The sequence below is a fragment of the Cebus imitator genome, unplaced genomic scaffold (assembly GCF_001604975.1).
Source record: "Cebus imitator isolate Cc_AM_T3 unplaced genomic scaffold, Cebus_imitator-1.0 Scaffold30, whole genome shotgun sequence".
In the NCBI taxonomy this organism is placed as follows: domain Eukaryota; kingdom Metazoa; phylum Chordata; class Mammalia; order Primates; family Cebidae; genus Cebus; species Cebus imitator.
The window spans coordinates 10290821-10313108 of NW_016107345.1; the positions used below are offsets into that span (position 1 = coordinate 10290821).

At 50.2% G+C, this 22288-nt stretch overlaps 3 protein-coding genes and 1 pseudogene across 4 annotated transcripts in view; 3 read left to right on the forward strand and 1 right to left on the reverse strand.

The window, feature by feature from the left end:
• LOC119470432 lies at positions 1 to 112 on the reverse strand (annotated as a pseudogene).
• The window catches only part of WAS (WASP actin nucleation promoting factor), an 8620-nt gene extending 1339 nt beyond the window's left edge, over positions 1 to 7281 (forward strand). The window contains exons 3-12 of the mRNA XM_017523870.2: positions 742 to 828; positions 929 to 1031; positions 1145 to 1186; positions 1280 to 1333; positions 2237 to 2411; positions 3487 to 3529; positions 3733 to 3886; positions 4094 to 4500; positions 5082 to 5196; positions 6960 to 7281. Of these exons, the coding sequence (XP_017379359.1) occupies positions 742 to 828; positions 929 to 1031; positions 1145 to 1186; positions 1280 to 1333; positions 2237 to 2411; positions 3487 to 3529; positions 3733 to 3886; positions 4094 to 4500; positions 5082 to 5196; positions 6960 to 7015 (1236 nt within the window). The 3' untranslated portion in view covers positions 7016 to 7281. The remainder of the gene's footprint in view (positions 1 to 741; positions 829 to 928; positions 1032 to 1144; positions 1187 to 1279; positions 1334 to 2236; positions 2412 to 3486; positions 3530 to 3732; positions 3887 to 4093; positions 4501 to 5081; positions 5197 to 6959) is intronic.
• Positions 7282 to 9951: 2670 nt separating this feature from the next.
• Positions 9952 to 11401, forward strand: LOC108300898 (dual specificity mitogen-activated protein kinase kinase 2-like). The gene has a single exon (XM_037736889.1). The coding sequence runs from the start codon at positions 10144 to 10146 to the stop codon at positions 10690 to 10692; it is 549 nt and encodes a 182-aa protein (XP_037592817.1). The 5' UTR covers positions 9952 to 10143; the 3' UTR covers positions 10693 to 11401.
• Positions 11402 to 13723: 2322 nt separating this feature from the next.
• The window catches only part of SUV39H1 (suppressor of variegation 3-9 homolog 1), a 13652-nt gene continuing 5087 nt past the window's right edge, over positions 13724 to 22288 (forward strand). Inside the window, exons 1-3 of one of the 2 annotated variants that reach the window (XM_017523871.2) lie at positions 13724 to 14063; positions 17084 to 17229; positions 18279 to 18941. In XM_017523871.2, coding sequence (XP_017379360.1) covers positions 14009 to 14063; positions 17084 to 17229; positions 18279 to 18941 — 864 coding nt within the window. In that variant the 5' untranslated portion in view covers positions 13724 to 14008. Of the gene's footprint in view, positions 14064 to 14726; positions 14981 to 17083; positions 17230 to 18278; positions 18942 to 22288 lie in introns of those variants that run through there. The other variant, XM_017523872.1, reaches the window with a different exon arrangement.

Sequence of the window (22288 nt, forward strand, 5' to 3'; positions counted from 1 at the left end):
GGCATAGGCACAGATCAAAAGCCAAGCTGGGATGAACAAGGGGTTGCTTTGTCCCTGGCTGATATGAGATGGGCACCACCAACCAGATGCCACTCTACCCAGGTCAGGGACAGGTGACATTTTTTAAGAAAAAAGTCTTTCCCACAATCCCCCAACCTGAACTTTCTAGGTTTAAGCCCAAATTCATCCTTCTAAACCCATAAAGATGGACTCAGCATAACTTCAAGATCCCAAGCCTGTCAAATATTGACCAAACTCCTAAGCCATGACTCTTCTCCACAAACCCCAAATTGCACTTACTTAGCTGGACTCCCCACAAAACTCCCAAGTCTATGTGTTTGAACCTCAAATCTCAACTCTAACTCCCAAATACCAGAATCCTACCTGTCATTAATTGGGGCTGGGGTGGCAGGGGAGGGCACAGATTGAGTCTATGAATGAGCCTCAACTTCCTAAGACTAGAGTCCTAAATTATGAAATTCAAGCCCCCAAGTCCCACATCTAGGGCCCTGAACCCCAAATCCAAACCTCTCACAAAAGTGTCTGACTCCTAGATTGTACCCCAACTCCCCACATCCACACCATTAAGATTCCCCAGCTCTCTGGTACTGAGCTGAAAATCTCCAAACCAGACTATGAGACCCCCAAATCCAGACACCCTGCTCCCTGCCCAGCTAACAAAGGCCTGCCACCCCCGGCTTGCCTCAGTGCCACTGTGTCTCCCACCCTACACCTCTCCAGGCTGGTCGGCTGCTCTGGGAACAGGAGCTGTACTCACAGCTTGTCTACTCCACCCCCACCCCCTTCTTCCACACCTTCACTGGAGATGTAAGTGACCAACCAGCCCTTGAGCCTCACTTAGGGTGTGGAGAGGAGATGGGAAAGCTGTGGGAGACCTGGGAGGTGGCTGACCCCAAGGTATGTGCAGGACTGCCAAGCGGGGCTGAACTTTGCAGACGAGGGCGAGGCCCAGGCCTTCCAGGCCCTGGTGCAGGAGAAGATACAAAAAAGGAATCAGAGGCAAAGTGGAGGTGAGGAGGCTGCAGGGGAGGAAAGGAAATTGGGCAGAAGTGAGTGCAAATATGGGGAACTAGAAAAGTCCCCTCTCATGGTTTTGGCTCCCAATCCATCTGTCTATCCACAGACAGACACCAGCTACCCCCACCACCACCACCAGCCAATGAAGGTGAGTCCTCTAGTACAAGCGGGGGTAATAAGGGGCTAGCCCAAGAACCTGTGGCAGGGTTGTGATAGCTCTCGACACATCCCATCTTCCCAGAGAGAAGAGGAGGGCTCCCACCCCTGCCCCCACACCCAGGTGGAGACCAAGGAGGTGCGTGCTGATTCTTCCCTGTGTCTCTGGATGGATGGGTGGGTAGGTGGAAGAGTAGATGGAGAAATGAGCAGTTGGATGGGTGCACAAGTGGGTGAATGGATGGGTATGTGGATGGATGAGTGGGTGTGTGGATTGATGGATGGGTGGGTGGATTGGTGGCAGATGGCTGAGTGGAGGGATGAATTGATGGGAGGATGAAAGTCTAAGTAGACAGGTAGATGCATAGGTAGGACGGGTGCTGTGGCTCACGCCTGTAATCCTAGCACTTTGGGAGGCCGAGGTGGGTGGATCACCTGAGGTCAGGAGTTCAAGACCAGCCTGGCCATCATGGTGAAACCCCATCTTTAAAAAAAANAAAAAAAAAAAAAAAAAAAGGCTGGTCCAATGGTAGTGGGTTACCAGAACTTATTAACATTAGTGTCACTAAAGTTGGTATATAACCCCCCACTGCTAAATTTGACTGGCTTAAAAGAAAAAAAAGATAGATGTATATGAATGGGTATGTGGATAAATGAATGAAAAGGTGTATGGATGACTAAGTAAATTAGTGAATGAGTGAATGAATGAACAGTGAATAAATGAGTACATGACAAATTCAGTCAGCGAGGAAAGCATGATGAATAAATAAATCAGTAAATGAAAATTTTAACAAATTCATTAGTCAGTGAGCCAGTGAATGATAAACTATGAGGGAATGAAAAAAATGAATGAATCAGTGAATGTATGAATGGTTTGCGGGATCCACCCACTTCTCTATAGACCCTACTTGAACCCTTCACCCACTCCCTCCATGACCATCCAACACACACACAGATTTCCCCAAGGCTTCTGTTTCTTACTTCTATGCTTTGGTTGGTTGGTAAGTGGGTCAATGGACCAACCACCCTATTTTCCCCACAGGTCCACCTGCTGGTCCACTGTCCCTGGGGCTAGCGACAGTAGACATCCAGAACCCTGACATCACAAGTTCACGATACCGTGGACTCCCAGCACCTGTACCTGGCCCAGCTGATAAGAAACGCTCAGGGAAAAAGAAGATCAGCAAAGCTGATATTGGTGCACCCAGTGGATTCAAGTGAGAATCACTCCCCAGTGGGCCCACAGATTCCTGGGGGCAGAGGAGCACATAAACAAGTGGACAGCTGAGTGGATGGAAGGATGAGCAGATGGCTTGGTGACTGGGTGGGTAAATAAGTGGATGGATTGGCAGGTGTAGGGCTGGGTCTAGAGAGAGGTGAATAAGGCACTAAGTGTGAAAAATGTAAGGAGGTATTCACTCTTAGGAGCATGCAACTGTAATTCCTGACTCAGAGTGAGTGACTCACTTAAATTTTGCACCCCAGGCACCTCACTTGCCTCACCCTGGGCTTACTCTGAGTGGGCTGATGGGGAGAACATGGGTGGGCAGGTGGGAGAACATGAATGGATGAATAGATGAGGTAGATGATGGATGAGGTGGGCTGGTGGGTAGGTGGCTGAGTGGATGGGTGGATGGATGCATAAATGCATGGAAGAATGAATAGGTTGAAGAATGAATGGATAAGTGGTTGGATGGACGGGTTGATGGGTTGATGGGAGGTGGGTCAGTAGATGGATGGGTGAGTGGATGAGTGTGTGGACAGATTGATATGCAGGCTGACTGGTTCACAGACAAGGTGGATGGGGATGGACAGGTGGACAGACAGGTGGATGAATGGACAGTTCAATGGATAAGTGAACAGAAGTGTGTGGTTTCATGGGTAGAAAAATGAGTGAATGGATGATGGAAAGGTGGGCACATGGGTAGGTAGATGGACAAGTGTATGTGAGGACAGATTGGTAGACAAATGGGTGAACAAACGTATGTGGGCAGACAGTTGCAGAAACAGATGTATGGGCAGATCAGTGGTCCAACAGATTAATGTGAATGAATAAGTGGAAAAATGCATGGGTGAATAGATGAGGAAAGAGGGATGGATGGATTGGCACCACAAACTATGGATCCTTTCTAATTCCATAACTCCTGCTCGTACTCATTCACTCATTCAGTTTCATTCGTTAATTCTGGTCCCTCAGAGTCTTTCTGGGCAGGAGAGGGCAAGAGGGCTTCACTACAAATGGAGGGAAGGAAGGGCAGTGGGGATTCACTGGAGTCTCTTCACCTCTTTCAGGCATGTCAGCCACGTAGGGTGGGACCCCCAGAATGGGTTTGACGTGAGTAACTTCAGAGTCTCTTGGACTCCACTAAACTTCTACCCACCCTTCCACAGACCACTGCTGAAACCTCACCCCCAGACTCTGCCCTTCCCACCCCCTCTCAGATCCCTCACTGGGATGGACCTGATGGACAATTTGTGTTGATTTTCTCCTCACCTTATTCCTCTACTCCCGCCCCTGGCCTTTTTCCTCCTGGGCAGGTGAACAACCTTGACCCAGATCTGCGGAGTCTGTTCTCCAGGGCAGGAATCAGCGAGGCCCAACTCACTGATGCTGAGACCTCTAAACTTATCTATGACTTCATTGAGGACCAGGGTGGGCTGGAGGCTGTGCGGCAGGAGATGAGGCGCCAGGGTGAGCCCCTGCTTCTATATGCCCCTTTCTCCAGCCCTAGCAGCTCATAGCTAAGAGATTCACTAAGTCAGTCTATCCTTATGGGAGCACCTATACCGCTTAAGTCAGGAGTTGGTCAGTGGGGGTACCCATTTTAAAAATGAGCAAAACTAAGGCTCAGAAGGTATCAGTGAGAGTTATAGCTATGTGTTATTCCCCCCTCCACAGAGCCGCTTCCACCACCCCCACCGCCATCTCGAGGAGGGAACCAGCCCCCGCGGCCCCCTATTGTGGGGGGCAACAAGGGTCGTTCTGGTCCACTGCCCCCTGTACCTTTGGGGGTTGCCCCACCTCCACCAGCGCCCCGGGGACCCCCACTCCCAGGCCGAGGGGGCCCTCCACCACCACCTCCTCCAGCCACTGGACGTTCTGGACCACTGCCCCCTCCACCCCCTGGAGCTGGTGGGCCACCCATGCCACCGCCACCGCCACCGCCACCACCACCGCCCAGCTCCGGGGATGGACCAGCCCCTCCCCCACTCCCTCCTGCTCTGGTGCCTGGTGGGGGCCTGGCTCCTGGTGGGGGTCGGGGAGCACTTTTGGATCAAATCCGGCAGGGAATTCAGCTGAACAAGGTGAGGACAGGCAAGATGGAGGATTGGGAGTCTGGGACTCCGGGGTGTCCCTTGCAAGTCAAGATACTGGGAGACTGAGGCCAGGACCGAGGAGAGTGCCAGGCCTTGGGGATTCAGTGATAGGGTTGAAAAGTTGCCGGGCACAGTGGCATGTGCCGTAGTCACAGCTACTTGGGAGGCTGAGGTGGGAGGATCACTTGAGCCGAGGCGTTCTGGGCTGTAGTGCGCTATGCTGATTGGGTGTCCGCACTAAGTTCAGCATCAATATGGTGACCTCCCGGGAGCGGGGAAACATCAGGTTGCCTAGGAGAGGTGAACTGGCCCAGGTCAGAAATGGAGCAGGTCAAAACTCCCATGCTGATCAGTAGTGGGATTGTGCCTGTGAATAGCCACTGCACTCCAGCCTGGGCAACATATCAAGACACCATCTCAAAAAAAAAAAAAAGAAAAAGAAAGAAAAGTTGATGGGGAGCCTTGAAGGGGACTGGAGTGTGTGGAAGGGAAAATAATGATGGAGGGGCAGGGAGAAATGCTCCTTTCCCAGGCCCTGAGCCCTCTGTGCTTACCCCTGCCTGCTGCAGACCCCTGGTACCCCAGAGAGCTCAGCACTGCAGCCACCACCTCAGAGCTCAGAGGGACTGGTGGGGGCCCTGATGCACGTGATGCAGAAGAGAAGCAGAGCCATCCACTCCTCCGGTGAGTTGATCCTGCCAGGGCCTCAAACCTGGCTCCCAGGGCTAGCACTGGCCTCAAAACAATCCCAGCAGTCACCACCAATACTGACATTAGCCCCATCTGTTGACAGCATTAACATGAATCTTGTGTCAGTCTCCTTTTTGACAATGTTAACATTAAGTCATTATGTGACAATAATATAATTAACTCCAACTTTGACAATAATATTAACATTAATGCCAGGGTGTGTCCACAATATTAAGGTTATTCCCTTATGTTCAGTAACATCAGCTGGCCAGGTGCGGTAGCTCATGCCTGTAATCCAGGAACTTTGGGATGCCAAGGCAGAAGGATCCCTTGAGCACAGGAGTTTGAGACCAGCCTGGGCAATATAGTAAGACCTCGTCTCCACAAAAACTCGAATTTTAAAAAAGTAGTTGAGCATAGTGGCGAGTACCTGTGGTCCCAGCTACTTGGGAGGCTGAGGTGGGAGGATTGCTTGAGCTTGGGAGGTCAAGGCAGCAGTGATCCATGATTGTGCCACTGCATTCCAGCCTGGGTGACAGAGATCCTATCTCAAAAAAAAAGAAACATTAACCCATTATGTGATGACAATATTATGAAGAACACCATTGTTGACAATATTAACTTTAATTCCATGTGTCAACAGATTTATATTAATTCATTATGAGATAATAATCTTATAATGTAATCTTTTTTCTTAAATTTTTTGAGACAGGGTCTTGCTCTGTGTCCCAGGCTGGAGTACAGTGGTGCAATCATGGCTCACTGCAGCCCCAACCTCCCAGGCTCAAGCGATCCTCCTGCCTCAGCTCCCAGAGTAGTGGGACTACAGGCATGGGCCACCATACCCAGCTAATTTTTGGTGCTTTTTTGGTAGTGATGAGAGCTCACTATGTTGCCCAGGTTGCTCTGCAACTCCTGGGCTCAAGTGATTTGCCCACCTCAGCCTCTCAGAGTGCTGGGATTATAGGCATGAGCCATCACGCCTGACTGTTAACCTTATCTTTTTATAATAATGTTACTATTACTCTCTTAATGTGTCAGCGATACTGTCACTAATCCATCATATGATGATAATATTAATCTCAACCTTCTAAATGATAATAATACAATTAACTCCAATTTTGACATTAATGTTAACAACATTAACCACAAAGTGTGTCCACAAGATTAAGGTGAATCTATTATATGACAATATTATAGGAACTTCATCTTTTGACAATGTTTTTTTTTTTTTTTTTTTTTTTTTTTTTGAGACAGACTCTTGCTCTGTCGCCCAGGCTGGAGGGCAGTGGCTCGATCTTGGCTCACTGCAGCCTCTGCCTCCTGGGTTCAAGCTATTCTCCTGCCTCAGCCTCCTGAATAGCTGGGACTACAGGCACACCACTACGCCCAGCTTATTTTGATAATGTTATTGTCATTAACCTCATTATGTGTCAAAAATATTAGCTTTAACGAGACAAGAAGCAATAATAAATTATCCTGCCTTTGCTAATAATATTTAAATTCACCCCAATAAATAGGTTAACATTAACCCTTTATTTGACAACATCTGGACTAACCACATTTTTGACAGTATAAACTTCAACTCCAATTAGAACTCAGACCCTAACTATAATTCATCTCTTGTCCCAAATGGAAACTCTAACTTACCCTCTTCTAGCAGGAGACCTCAGCCTCTCAGGGTCAAGTCCTTACCTCCCAGACCCTATGAAGCCCCCCCCATCAACCTCCCAGGGCATCTTTCTCTTTCCCTCCAGACGAAGGGGAGGACCAAGCTGGCGATGAAGATGAAGATGATGAATGGGATGACTGAGTGGCTGAGCTGCTTGCTGCCCTGCGCTCCTACCTGTAGGAAATGGCTCCCCTTCTGCCTGCTTTGTGCCCACCCTCCACTCTCCTCTTCCAGGCCTTCAACCCTCATTTCTTCCCTATCAACCCCTCCAATGCTGTTATCCCTGCCTGGTCCTCACACTCACCCTAGCAATCCCAAGGCCCCTTTTATAAAAAAAAATTCTCAGTTCTCTTCACTCAAGGATTTTTAAACAAAAATAAAAGAATTGTCTTTTTGTCTCTCTATAATTCTCAGTCTGTTTACGTTCCAAATGTGGGTCTCTTTCCACCAAAGTCCCTTTTATTAATTTAATCCGTTTTATTTATTTAGCATTACATGTATATATTCATTCACTCATTTATTCCATCAGTCATTTAGCCTGTATTTCTGTGTTTCCTTCTGCCCCTCTGTCTTTCAACAAACATTTATTGCCAGGTACTATTTTTGGGGCTAGGGATCAAGCAGTGGAAGAAAACAGACAAAAATTCCTGCCCTTATGGGGTGAAATCCACATTCTAGGGGAGGAGGCAGAGAAGAAACAAGAAATCAGATAGAAAAAAAAGATAATTGCAGATCATGATAAATGCTGTGGAGTGGTAAGGCAGAGATACAGACGAAACAATATTCAGATGGAGAAGTCAGGGAAAGCTACTTGGAGGAGGTGATGGTGGTGCTGTACCTAAAGAGACAGAAATGTCGGCCAAGTGAATATTTGGGGAAAAAGGGTTCCAGGCAAAGGGAGCAGCCAGTGCAAAGGCCCTGAGGTGAGAAAAAGCTTGACGTGAGGCCAGATGTCATGCATTTAATGATTTTTTTAAAAAAATCATTAAATCGGCCATACACAGTGGTTCATGCCTATAATCCCAGCACGTTGGGAGGCCAAGGCGAACGGATCACCTGAGGTCACGAGTTCGAGACCAGCCTGGCCAACATGACGAAACCCCATCTCTACTAAAAAATACAAGAATTAGCCAGGCATAGTGGTGCATGCCTGTAATCCCAGCTACTAGTAGAAGCTGAGGCAGCAGAATTGCTTGAACATGGGAGGCGGAGGTTGCAGTGAGCTGAGATCATGCCACTGTACTCCAGCCTGAGCAACAACAGAGCGAGACTCTGTCTCAAAAAAAAAAAAACATTCATTCAATCAACACAATACTACATCAAGAGCACACTCAAATGACCACACCTCCCCATTTTCCATCTCCATAACAACTCACACACCAGGATCTTGATGAGCAGCATGCCCCTTTCATTTTTAAAATTTGGTTCTGCCCAGTTTCCAGTGCAAATCAGACACTGGCCAATTGCAATGGAAGAGGCAAAGACCTAATAATCAGACAGATCTGCTCTAGAACCCGGGAAAGATGCCTCACCTCCAAGCTTTGGTTTCCTCATCTATACAATGGAGGTAACTGATTTTCAACTGGGATCCCATTGAGTCACCTCTCTGCCTCCTCCAGGCTTGCTCTCCCAGAAACAAGGGAGTAACTCAAAACTATCCTTGGTGTTTACAGCTATTTCCAAGGGCATAATTAGAAACTGTGGCACATCAATGCCTAGAATTGAGCTCCCTGCCTCTCCTGATTCCTGAAATCTGGTGAATTTGAGATCTCGGACATCTTGCCTTTAGAGGAGGAGAAAAGGAGAAAGGTAGGGGGGAGGAAGATAAATGTGAGGGAGACTCTAGAGAGGGCAGGCTGCTTCTATCTGCAAGAGCAATGGAAGAATTTCTAGGTTGAAGGGGGAACTCCCCCAAGCTAGAAAAACAGGGAGTCTCAGGTTTTCTTGAATTCATTACTATTTATCTTCCACACCACTCCTCACCCCACCTGACCAGGTCCCCAGAAGGGCACTGAGTCTAGAAAGGATCCATCAGTATAATTTCTCCCTACTCGCAGTCCTCCACAGAAAACTTAGAAATCTAGTGTTCTGGCCGGGCGCGGTGGCTTACGCCTGTAATCCCAGCACTTTGGGAGGCCAAGGCGGGTGGATCACCTGAAGTCAGGAGTTCAGGACCAGCCTGACCAACATGGTGAAACCCTGTCTCTATTTATAAAAATAAAATCATAAAAAAATAAATAAATAAAAGAAATCTAGCATTCTGTGGGGCCCCTCTGGCAGGCTTTGTCCTGGAAAAGACCTTCAACAAACAAGCCCTGAACCCCCATGAGGCTGGCCAGAGCAGGCCCAGACTTGGGGTAGAAGAACTGACTGTGAGCAAGCTGCTTGACCTGTGGGCCTCAGTTTCCTCCGTCTTTCTTTTCTTTTTTTTCTTTTTATTTTTTTAAAGATGGGGTTTCTCCATGATGGCCAGGCTGGTCTTGAACTCCCGACCTCAGGTGATCCACCCACCTCGGCCTCCCAAAGTGCTGGGATTACAGGCGTGAGCCACCGTGCCCGGCCCTCCGTCTTTAAAGTGAGGATAAAAATAATGCTTACCTCAGCTGGGCACGGTGGCTCACGCCTGTAATCCCAACACTTTGGGAGGCCGAGGCAGGCAGATCACGAGGTCAGGAGATCAGGACCATCCTGGCCAACATGGTGAAACCCTGTCTCTACTAAAAACACAAAAATTAGCTAGGCATGGTGGCGTGCACCTGTGATCCCAGCTACTTGGGAGGCTGAGGCAGAAGAATTGCTTGAACCTGGGAGGCAGAAGTTGCAGTGAGCCAAGATCGCACCACTGCACTCCAGCCTGGCGTTGGAGTGAGACTCCGTCTCAAAAAAAAAAAAAAAATATATATATATATATATATATATATATGAATGATATGTACACACAATGGAATACTATTCGGCCCTAAAAAAGAATAAAATCGGTGGCCTCCCCTCCCCTACTAGCCTTTCGGACTCCCTCTGCTGGGTCAGCCTCGCTCAGGCCTCGGCGGCGGCGATGGCGGCGGCGACCAAAGGCGGCTCCCTCGCCTCAGCCCCAGCGCCCCTCGGCTACCCTCGGCCCCGCCCACAGCACCACCCACCCTCGGCAGCCCCAACGCCCGCCTGGGCCAGGGCCACAGCCCCTGGCTTGCTTGCCTAGGCCCACCGGCTTCCGGCCCGCCCCCTATGGGCCCCGGCTAGAGGCACTGCCGCTGCTGGCCAGGAGAGCCGCCATGCTGGCTTGGAGGAAGCCGGTGCTGCAAGTGCTCACCATCAACCCTGCCATCACCAAGGGCCCATCCCCCACCAGCGAGGGTGCCTCCGAGGCAAACCTGGTGGACCTGCAGAAGAGGCTGAAGAAGCTGCAACTTGATGAGCAGCAGAAGAGGAGGCTGCAAGCCTTCCTCACCCAGAAAGCCAAGGTTGGCAAACTCAAAGATGATTACTTCAAAAGGATCTCAGAGCTGGGCATGGACAACAGCAGGGTGGTCACCAAAGTCCAGCACAGACCCTTGGGACTCATCATGGCCAGGAAGCTGATCCACCTTGAAATCAAGCTGGCCATCTGGAACCAGATCATCTGTGAGCTGCAGGTCCTGCTCCAGTGCAACTTACCATACATCATGGGCTTCTACGGGGCCTTCTACAATGACGGCTCCATCTGCATGGAGCACACGGATGGTAGCTCCCTGGACCAGGTGCTGAAAGAGGCCAAGAGGATTCCCGAGGAGATCCTGGGGAAAGTCAGCACTGTGGTCCTCTGGGGCTTGGGGTACCTCTGAGAGAAGCACCAGAATCACGCACGAGATGTGAAACCCTCCAACATCCTGGTGAACTCCAGAGGGGAAATCAAACTGTGCGACTTAGGGGTGAGCAGGCAGCTCATCGACTCCATAGCCAGCTCCTTTGTGGGCACACGCTCCTACATGGCTCTGGAGCGGTTGCAGTGCATGCATTACTCCGTGCAGTACGACATCTGGAGCATGGGCCTGTCCCTGGTGGATCTGCCCTTTGGAAGATACACCATCCCTCCCACCTGACACCAAGGCCGGCCTGTGGTCAACGGGGCAGGAGGAGAGCCTCATAGCATCTCGCCTCGGCCGAGACCCCCCAGGCACCCCATCAGAGGTCATGGGATGGACAGCCAGCCCGCCATGGCCATCTTCGAACTGCTGGACTATATTGTGAATGAGCCACCTCCTAAGCTGCCCAATGTTGTGTTCACCCTGGACTTCCAGGAGTTTGTCAATAAATGCCCCACCAAGAACCCAGCGGAGTGGGCGGACCTGAAGATGCTCACAAACCACGCCTTCATCAAGCGGTCTGAGGTGGAAGAAGTGGATTTTGTTGCCTGGTTGTGTAAAACCCTGTGGCTGAAGCAGCCCAGCACACCCACACACACACTCACCGTCGCGTGACAGTGGCCAAGCTCCCCTTGTCCCACTGATGACCTGCCCACCATCCCTGTCCACGCCCCGCCCTTCCAGCTGAGGACAGGCTTGTGCCTCCACCCACCCTCCTGCTTCACCCGTGCAGAGAGCCCAGCAACTGCATATGCAGGAACTGGGGTATTCTCTCCTGCCTGTCCAGCCAGGGTGCCCCCGGCTCCGGGGACAGGTGACGCTGCTGTGTGTAGTCTCAGAGACTGCTTCCTTAGAAAACAAAACAGGGAGAGAAAAGGCAAGGAAAAAAAAGGAATAAAATCATGTCTTTTGCGCCAACATGGATGGAACTGAAGGCCATTAATTTAAGCAAAACAACTCAGAAAGACAAATACTGAATCTTTTCACTTGTAAGTGCGAGCTAAATAATGTGTACACATGGACATAGCATGTGGAATGATAAACAATAGAGACTTAGAAGGGTAGGGAGGTGAGAAAGAAGTAGATGATGAGAAATTACTTAATGTTACGATGTGCATTATTTAGGCTATGGATACAGTAAAACGCCTGACTTCACCACTGCACAATGTGTCCGTGTAACAAAATTACACTTGTGGCCTGGCATGGTGGCTCTTGCCTTTAATCCCAGCACTTTGGGAGACCAATGTACATTATTCAGATGATGGATACAGTAAAATGCCTGACTTCACCACTCCACAATGTATCCATGTAACAAAATTACACTTGTGGCAGGGCGCTGTGCCTCATGCCTTTAATCCTAGCACTTTGGAAGACCAATGTACATTATTCAGATGATGGATATGGTAAAATCCTTGATTTCACCACTGCACAATGTATCCGTGTAACAAAATTACACTTGTGGCCCGGCATGGTGGCTCACAGTAATAATCCCAGCACTTTGGGAGCCCAAGGTGGGTGGATCACTGGAGGCCAGGAGTTTGAGACCAGCCTGGCCAACATGGTGAAACCCCATCTCTACTAAAAACACAAAAATTAGCTGGGCATAGTGGTGCACACCTGTAATCTCAGCTACTTGGGAGTTTGAGATACGAGAATCACTTGAACCGGGGTGGTGGAGGTTGCAGTGAGCCGAGATCACAGCACTGTACTCCAGCTTGGGTGACAGAGCAAGACCCTGCCTCAAAAAAAAAAAAAAAAATTATACTTGTACCCAATAAATTTATACAAAACAATTAAGTGCTTCTGAGACCTGGCTGAATGGTTTCTCAGCCTGCGTTCTGGTTCCACATGTAGGTTGGCTTGTGTAAACTCATTAAAGTGTTCACCCTGGTCTGTGTACTCTTCTGTATGTGTGTTACACTCCAATATGAGGTTTACATTACAATAGGTCAAACCTGTGAAGCTTGTAATGAATGAAAACCTTATATTGGCCCCAGCACTGGGCAAGGCAGTATATGCAGTCGTCATTAAATTAATGCTGAATGAACAGACAAATGGCTGGGAGTGGGACATGGTAGCAATAGGATGGCCTCTTAACTTTTGAGGTCTCCTGAAAAAGTGCTAGTCCAGAACGATTCACTTTTCAAATAAGTGGGAGACAACCACCCCAAGACCACTTACTCAAGGTTTTGCAGACCAGTTTAAGAAACTGCCAAAGGTCACGTAATTTAGCAAATGGCAGAGCCTGGATATGAGTCCAGGTAGTCAGGCTCCAGAATCCAGGCTTTTGCCCAGTACTTTATAGTGTTTGGGGGCACCACTGGCCACAGACCCCTTTATCTTCCCCTCAGATCTAGACAGAGGTCCTGTCTTAAATCACTCTTGTGGGTTGGACAGGTCTCCTGAACACCTGGGAGTGGGAGAGCCCTGCTGCCAGAGGAGACTGCGGGGGGCGCTGGTGGGCGGGGCGGGGGTATGTGAGGATCAGCATCTGACTCTGCTCGAGAAGGGGATGCACGGTGGAACTTAGGCTCCTGTCTGTCCCACTCAGGGCAAGCTGGGGCTGAAGGAACCTCAGACCAGTCATTCACTTCTCCAATTATCTCACAGCTGGACTGGCAGGCAGAAAGAATATCTGTTTGGTTAGCTGTACAATCATTTGGTTGACCATAGAACTCATGGAGTGACAGGGAGAGGGGGCAATTTTAGAAAGTGATAGCACGGTTTCCTGAATATCTAACTGAATGACAGCCCGCCTAGGACTAGCTGGGGCTGGTGGCCTGACAGTGGAAAGGACAGGCAGCCTCCTGAGGACCTTGCAGGCTGGCTGACTGATGACCTGTGGTGCTACTGTCTGCCTGGCTGGCTGGATGTTGTGAATGACTATTGTCAGGAATCACAGCTCGCCTGGGGCTATGTCTGGATGTTATACTGTCTGGCACTGTGTAAAGGAGGGCCACCTGGGGAAATTCCAGTCTGACTGATCAACAGGCTCTGTGGCTGCTTGCTAGGCAACTGTATCTAGTGATTGACTGTCCACACTGCTCGAATCACAGCATGCTGGAGGACCTGGCTGGGTGCTCTGACTGACTGATCACCTGACAGACGGTATGGTCAGTCGGATGCTGCTTGAGAATGACTGACAATGTGATGAGGGGCGGATTGAACGAGTCACAGGCCAGCTGGCCAGCAGCAAAACCCGCGTAGCTGTCTGACTCAATGGCTGTACGTGGTTATGGACTGTCTGCCCTGATAGAATCTCAGCTTCAACGCATCAGAGGAGACTGATTGACCAATGGTCGGGATGCATCGCCTGAGAAATGACAGACTGGCTGACCCACTGCTGACAGGTGGTGTGGAGGCTTAATCGTACCTCTAGTTGCTGTGACTATTTGCTTTGAGAGCCTAGCTGAGTGTTGTGACTGATCGTGGTGTGAATGAGAAATAATCTGACGGAAAGACGTGACCAATTGATAGTGACTGCCGGACAGGGCTGTATTAGATGATGACAATGACAGCTTGTCTGGACCTTAATCAGAGCCCGCCTGGGGGCATGGCTGGATGCTGCAGTCTATGAGAGGATTTCCCCAGGCAGAATTGCAGCTGGTCCCAGGGCTACGGTGGGTGGAGGACTAATTGATCTGCTGACAACGTGAGGACAGGACGGTCTTAGGGAATGACAAGGCTGGCTGGCTAACAGTGCTGCCTACCTCCAGGGAGTTGCAGATGGCCCGAGGGCACACGTGGAAGCAGGAGTTGACTGCCCGGCAGAGTAGATGGGGGCCAGAGGTCTGACTACGCACTTGTCTAGGGTGACTGCCTGAGCGGTTGGATGTGGCGCTAGTCCACCTGGGAGCCCTGGCCAGCTTGGAGTTAAAATGTAATGACGAGCTGACTGATGGTGATAACAAGGGGTATGACAGAACTGAAGAGTCACTGTGACTGGCTGACAACGTGATTGGCTAGCAGTGTGACAGACAGACCGGCGCACGGGCAGGGCCTCGGGCAACTTCAGCTACTGCCGCTGCCGCTGCCGCCCAGACGCACTCTGGGAAAGCGCGGCGAGCACCCGCCTCACGGACCGAGCCGAGCGGCGGGGAGGGGTTCGGTCACCGCTCTCCGGTTGGTCCGCGCGGGTGCTGCGAGCCGCGAGCCGCGGCCAATAGGCTGCGCGTTCCCGGCCACGCCCGCGCGAGCTATCTTCTCGCGAGGCCGGCTAGGCCCGAATGTCGTTAGCCGTGGGGAAAGATGGCGGAAAATTTAAAAGGTGAAGCAGTGGAGGCAGATGCACGGGCCCGCTGGCCAGGCCGGGTGGGCTGGAGGGGTGGCGTCGCCGGCTCGGGGCCCCGGCATCCGAGGCCCTGGCGCCGGGAGCTGGAAGCTCAGCGCGGAAAGGATGGGGCTCGGGGAGCGCGGGCCTGGTGCGCGAGGCTGGGCGGGGCTCAGGGGAGGGGGCGCGCGCCTCTGAACGCGGCGGGTCCGGGACTAAGTGGGGACGCGGGAGGGGGGCGCGCGCCACAGATCGCAACTGGACCGGCGCGCGCACGCGCGGGGGCTTGTCTGGGAGGCGCGCCCGCGCGCGGGAAAATCGGCCCCCGGTGACCGTTACCCATTCGGTGTCCACGCGAGACGCCGGAAGGGGAGGGAAGAGAAGGGGGACAGACCCCCCCTTCTGAGTGCGGGGACAGAGAACTCTTCAGGGGGAGCGTATCTCCTCTCAGCGTGATGGGGGAAGGGCTTGGAATAGAGGATCCCCCAGAAGAGGGAAATGGGGCCTTCCCAATAGGAGAGCTGGACTCCCCCATGTGTAGGGAAAGAGGGGTGACTCAGTATGTTGGGGGGCTCCTCTGTGTGACGAAAGCCGCAGGGAGGATGGGTTTCACAAGTCGTGGAACCTCTGACGGGTAGGACAATCCACCTGTGGCCATTTCGGAGCCAGCAGCTGGAGGTGTTAGTTGGGATCACTTCAGTGGGGTTTCGAATGCAAGTGAAGGAAGGGGTTTGCGAGGAGAGGCTGTAGGGAGAGGAAAGCGTGGGCACATGCGGGCTCAGTCTCCACTTGGTCTTGTCTAAGTAGGGGGAGGTAGGGCTTGGACGCGAATTAATTTTGAAAAGCTCTTGTACGTTTTTAGGTTGACATCTAAAGTGTGATGTTCGCAATGGAAGGCAGAAAATATTAAACATTTTAAAAAGATGAAATAGAATGAAGACTGACTGCCCTTGGAATATTTTGAGACATGATTTGATAAAATGGCTTCTAAAGCACATTGATTAAGAATGTGCCTTGAATCAGAGAGAAATTTGGTTTTTAAAATCCGTGTGTCTTACAAAATTTTGGCAGCCCCAGAAATATACCAGGTATATTTAAAAGAATCAATGTCACTAACCTGTACTGCTGTGCATATAAATTCAGACCATAACCCTTTGGACGAGCTTTGCTTTTTACAGGAAGATGGATGAAACAGAAAGTCAAAATGCAGCAGGAAAAAATATACCTTGTGGATTTAAGGCACCCAGATTGATCATTTAAGTAGCCTTCCTGTAATGTACTATCATTCCGAAATCTCTTGCTTGTGATTACAAAATCTAAAAAGCCCTGAAAACTGAAATCCTTTTCTTAAATTTGGCACCATTTATGGCAAAAGTAGATTATAAAGTGGAACTATTCTGTGAGGCTATTTTACATCTTTTTTTCTCCTATTTAATGTGGGAAATTCATAGTTTTGCTGCAGGATGATTAATGCATTTGATTATAGCTTGATGTCCCCTGGCCACGCTGGGGGTGTTAGGTGATGTATGGGATATCCTAGAAATAGTCTTGTAAAATTCAAAAAACTTTGAATTCCAAAACACATCTGGCCCAGGAGTTTGAGATAAGGGATTAAGGACCAGTCTTTCCAGTTACGCCTTTGTTTGGTGCCCTGGAGGTTTTAATCTTGTCCCCCTACCCACCACTCCTCGCTCCTCCTCGGGGCATTGCATCCTACTGAGATGGGGGGTTGTTCTCTTTCTTTTGCAAAGTGGAGAGAAGGGTGATCAGGTCCTGAACCCAAGGCAGGTTTGCAGCCAGTTTTAGGAATAACAGAGGGAGTTTGAAGCTCTGCAGAGGAACAGATTCCTTTAGGACAATTCATGTTGCAAACCCCACTTAGAGGTCTGCTGTTCCAGGGGCAGCCTTGGGCAGTGAGCTTTAGGGTTCAAAGCATAATTCTGTTGTAGAACAGTCTCAGCATTGGGGAAGGCCTGTGGATTAAATTTCCCTGACTCTTAGGCAGTCTTTGGGATGTCCCAGGGAGGATTTGGGGTCCCCTTTGACTCCTGACCTGGTCAGGCTGCCCAGTAATAGTTCTTTTTGTGCCCCCTGATCCAGGCTGTAGTGTGTGTTGCAAGTCTTCTTGGAATCAGCTGCAGGACCTGTGCCGCCTGGCCAAGCTCTCCTGCCCTGCCCTTGGTGTCTCTAAGAGGAACCTCTATGACTTTGAAGTTGAGTACCTGTGCGATTACAAGAAGATCCGAGTGAGTCTGGGGTGACCGTGGTCTGGGAGGGGACAGGTCACAGGGAAGTTAGTGTCCTGCTCTCTTGTCCTCAACTATCCACATCTGTTTCCAAAGGGAATTTTCTCCTCTGACCCTGAAAAAATAGGATGAATAAACCCTTTTATCCCTATAATACAGACAAGATACTAAGCAGCTTTCTGATGGGGGCAGGAACAGGATGAATTCCCAAGTAAATCTCTTCCCATCTCCCTAGGAATACAAAGTAATTGCAAAGATTGAGATGCTGAGCCCTGGAGTGGAAATGTCGATAGCTAACAGCTATTGAGCACTTTCAGTGTGCCAGGCACTTCCTCTCAGAAACTCATTTAATCCCCCTAACAACTGTGAAATGGGGACAGCTATTGTCAGAAGAGGGAGTGACAGGATGGTTAGGAGAACAAACTGGAGTCAGCATGCTTGGGTTCTAGTCCTGGTTGTGTTAACCCAGGCTACCTACCCAAACCCTCAGTACTTCATTTTCCTTATTGTAAAAGGGGGATGACTAGTAGCATCTACCTCATGTTGATTTGTGAAGATTCAGTTAGTAATTCAGTTAATAATACATGTAAGCTGCCTAGAACAGGCAAGGACTTGTCAGGGTCCAGGTGAGCCACAATGGTAGCAGTGATGGTTTGTCACTGGACGTATTTTGAAGGTGGGGCTAACAGGATGTGCAGAGGGTGGATGTGGGGAGTGTGAGCAAAAGAGGAGACCAGGATGACTCCAGAAGTTCGGGTCTGAACAGCTAGGAGGAAGCTGATGATGGGGAAGACCAAGGAGGGAAGTGGGTTTGGGAGATTAATTAAAAGTTGGAACAGTTTGGACAGACAATAAGGGGGACAGCAGGATTTGAACCTAGTAATCCTCACCCTAGAGCCCATATTTTTGAACCACCGCATGAAGTCATTCCAGAAAAGGGGTGGGGTGAGGTAGGTGTTAACCATCAGCTTTGGGATGGAAGCCTCATGAAGGCTGGCCCAAGGATCTCACCACTTATGGTATCCCGTCCCCCTACCCACCCCCAACAGGAACAGGAATATTATCTGGTGAAATGGCGCGGATATCCAGACTCAGAGAGCACCTGGGAGCCACGGCAAAATCTCAAGTGTGTGCGCATCCTCAAGCAGTTCCACAAGGACTTAGAGAGGGAGCTGCTTCGGCGGCACCACCGGTCAAAGACCCCCCGGCACCTGGACCCAAGCTTGGCCAACTACCTAGTGCAGAAGGCCAAGCAGAGGCGGGCGCTCCGTCGCTGGGAGCAGGAGCTCAATGCCAAGCGCAGCCATCTGGGACGTATCACCGTAGAGAATGAGGTGGACCTGGATGGCCCCCCGCGGGCCTTCGTGTATATCAATGAGTACCGTGTTGGTGAGGGCATCACCCTCAACCAGGTGGCTGTGGGCTGCGAGTGCCAGGACTGTCTGTGGGCACCCACCGGAGGCTGCTGCCCGGGGGCGTCACTGCACAAGTTTGCCTACAATGACCAGGGCCAGGTGCGGCTTCGAGCCGGGCTGCCCATCTACGAGTGCAACTCCCGCTGCCGCTGTGGCTATGACTGCCCGAATCGTGTGGTACAGAAGGGCATTCGATATGACCTCTGCATCTTCCGCACGGACGACGGGCGCGGCTGGGGCGTCCGCACTCTGGAGAAGATTCGCAAGAACAGCTTCGTCATGGAGTACGTGGGAGAGGTAGGGAGACGGGACCGCGTGTGTGTGTGCAGCTCTTCACAGCATGTGCACCCAGTTCTCACTGTGTGTCTGAAACTCCCTGCTTTCCTTATGGGAAAGCCTGGGAGACTGATCTGAGTGTCATAGGGACATCGGGCAGGGGCTAGTATTCTAAGCTGGTAGACACTAGCATGGCTATGCTGGTGGTTACAGGAACACTGAAATACTTCTGCACTGGGTTGGCTTTATCAGGGTACTTAGCAAAGAAGAAAAGTGGGAGCTGAGATCCAGGCAGCCTTAGCATTCCTTGTAACAGGACATGTCTGGCATAGGGCTGCATCACCTGGAAAGGCACTTCCTCTTCTCATTTCATAAGGGCCCATCTTATCACCAAGCAGTGTCTGCCTGAGGAGCATTGTTTTACCAGTCTGCAGAGAAGGAACGCAGTCTGGAGTAGGATGAGACAGGCCTTGGACAGAGGTTGCCTAACTCCTTTAGACTTTCAGGACACTGGGGAAAGGCCGAGTGTATTAGGTAAGCCAGCCATTGTAAAAACAACCCACTCATCTTAGTGGCTTTGCACGTTCCAAGTTTGCTTGCTCATGGAGCAGTCCATTGTGGATATTTGGGTGGGTATCCTTTCACACGGCAACTGGAACACCTAAGTTTTTTCCCTTCTGTGCCTTTGCTGTGCCTTGAAGCCTCGGAGTCACCACTAGATCCTCAGCATTGCCTGGCACGTGGGCCAAGTGGGAGATAGAAGGGGCCCATCCTAGTGGGCCAGGCCTAGATGCAGTGCTCATCACTTCTGCCCATGCTTCACTGGCTGGAACTGAGTCACTGGTCTTAACCTCCATGCAAGGGAGGCAGTGGGATGTGTTTTAGCCAGGTGTCCAGCTGCAAAAGGCTAAAGCACAGCCATAACCAGCAAGTAGATAGCTAGCAAGTATCTACAACAGAAAAATGTCACACTCTTAAGATGGGATGCAGTTGGCATTTGGGACGAAACGATTCTTTGTTATGTAGAACTGTCTCATGCATTGGTGGACATTTAGCATCCCTAGATCTTGAACATTTAAATCCATGAGTGTGCCCTGTCATAGTGACAACCCCAGATACCTCTATATATTTCCATAGGTCCCTTGGGGGTGTGATATGGTTGGAAAGTGACAGAAACTGGCCTGAGGGACACTCACCTGAGGATGTCCACACTGTAGCACTGATACTGATAACAAGGAGAGACTCCTACTCTGAGAACCTGTAAAATAGAGTCGGTCACATCCCAGAGAGATAGAGACAATCTTGGGCAGAGCAATCTACACCACAGAGGATCCTGATAGTCTGGGCGAGGAGACAGCCACAGCCTGTCCAGACAACCCTGCTGGCCTGCTAGTGGAAATGTTCACACACCACAGGACCTGGCCATCTGGAAGGAGGAGGGCGGAGGTGTCCACACCATGAGGGCTCCTGACAGTGGGATGGGGAGGGAGTCCTGATAATCTGCAGGAAGTCTATGCCCCACAGTGATCCCAGTGACCTGGAGGAAGAGCTTGTGCTCTCCACACTCTAGAGGACCTGGTCCTTAGGAAGTGTCCACCCCCACGCTGTCATGACAGTGAGGAAAAAGAAGTGTCCTCACCCTACAGGGATCCACACAGCCTGGAGATCTACTCTACACCCTAAAGCACCCTGACAGTGTCAGGGGAAGTGTTCATGCCCTGAGTGTCCTAACACTCTGGAGGAAGCGTCCAGAGTTTGAAGGAACCCAAACTGTCTGGAGGAGGACATGTCCAGACCCCATAGGACCCCGACAGTCCACTGTCCTAGAGGCTACACAGAGCAGGAAATATCTCAGCCTCACTGTACTGGTGTCTGGAGGAAACACTGTCTACCACACAGGGTCCTGATAGTCGAGGAGGAAGAGTCTACACCCCATGGGCAGCCTCAGAGCCTCCTGGGCCTGAGACTTCTGGATGCTCTTCCTTAGTATCTTTCATCTTCTACCTTGGAAACATCAGGGTTTCCAGGGATTCTGTCACCCCTGTCCTCACCCTTCCTGCTCTCCACACATTCTCGCTACACTATTTCCTGGCCGCCCTCCAGCACCCTCAGACCCATGGGTCCTCCTTATGGTGCCACAGTCCTCTGGAAAGAGCCAAATTCATCTTTCCACATCCCCCTCTAAAGAGACAGCATAGCAGATGGTTAGGAGGGTGGACTCTAGATCCTGACTGCCCGAGGCTAAATTCCAGCTCCACTACTCATCAGCAGTCACTTAACCTCTGTGCCTCCATTTATTAATCTGCAAAATGGGAACAATAATAGCACTCACCTTATATACTTGTTACAAAAATTAAATGAGTTACTATGTATCAAGCACTTGAACACTATTCAGTACACAGTAAGTTTGATATAAACCTTAGCCAGCACAGTCCAAACTTCAGCAAATCCAAAATGTCTGGAAGACCAAGTTTTTTGTAACCTATCTGATTACAAGACCCAGCCTGACAGGATAGGGTCCTATTTGTAGTTTTTATTTATCCTACTTGGGGTGAATAGTCATACATTTTGTTGCAGCAGTTCTACTTTACTTGATTCTATAGTGCTGTTCCAGATGTTGCCAGGGTGTTATGGAATTGAGGGCCTATCCCCTGTGCCTGCACACCATGCTATCTGTTATCCTTCTTCAGCTGGTACACAGACTGACAGTCTGTACCAAGAGCTTCCTCCACAGGAGCTGCCCTTCCCTCCTTTGCAGTCTCCCACATCGGATCAGAACTTTCACGTTTCTGCAGAACATTCTCATCCTCACCCAAGAGACAATGCCAGCCTCTCCTATACTATCCTATCCATCCTAAAACATGCATCTTCTTCCTACTTTAACGTCTCTGAAATGAAGATGTCTTAATTTAATTAAATCATGGTGTATCATTTATAATAGCAGTTTTTCCTTTCTTGGTAAAGGGCACATAAAATAAGGGTGTGCCTTACATTTATGAGTGGTCCTCATAACCACCCCTAACATTGCTCACTGTCCTATCAGACAGGAACACCTTTCACGTCCATGAAATCATGTCGATCTTTACAACAGCCCCTGTCATGTTGGGATTTTGTCACTGTCATTCCCATTCTGCAGATGACAAAACTGAGGCCCAGAGAGGTGGAGTAACTTTCTTAGAATCACAGAAGTAGTACAATGGATAAAAAAATAAAGGCTCGGCCGGGCGCGGTGGCTCACGCCTGTAATCCTAGCGCTTTGGGAGGCCGAGGTGGGTGGATCACCTGAGGTCAGGAGTTCAAGACCAGCCTGGCCATCATGGCGAAACCCCATTTTTGAAAAAAAAAGGTGATATAAGGCCAGGCACAGT

Bases quoted from the DNA above. Each gene is read 5' to 3' on its own strand.
- LOC108300898 (XM_037736889.1), top strand. From the start codon at position 10,144: ATGCTGGCTTGGAGGAAGCCGGTGCTGCAAGTGCTCACCATCAACCCT.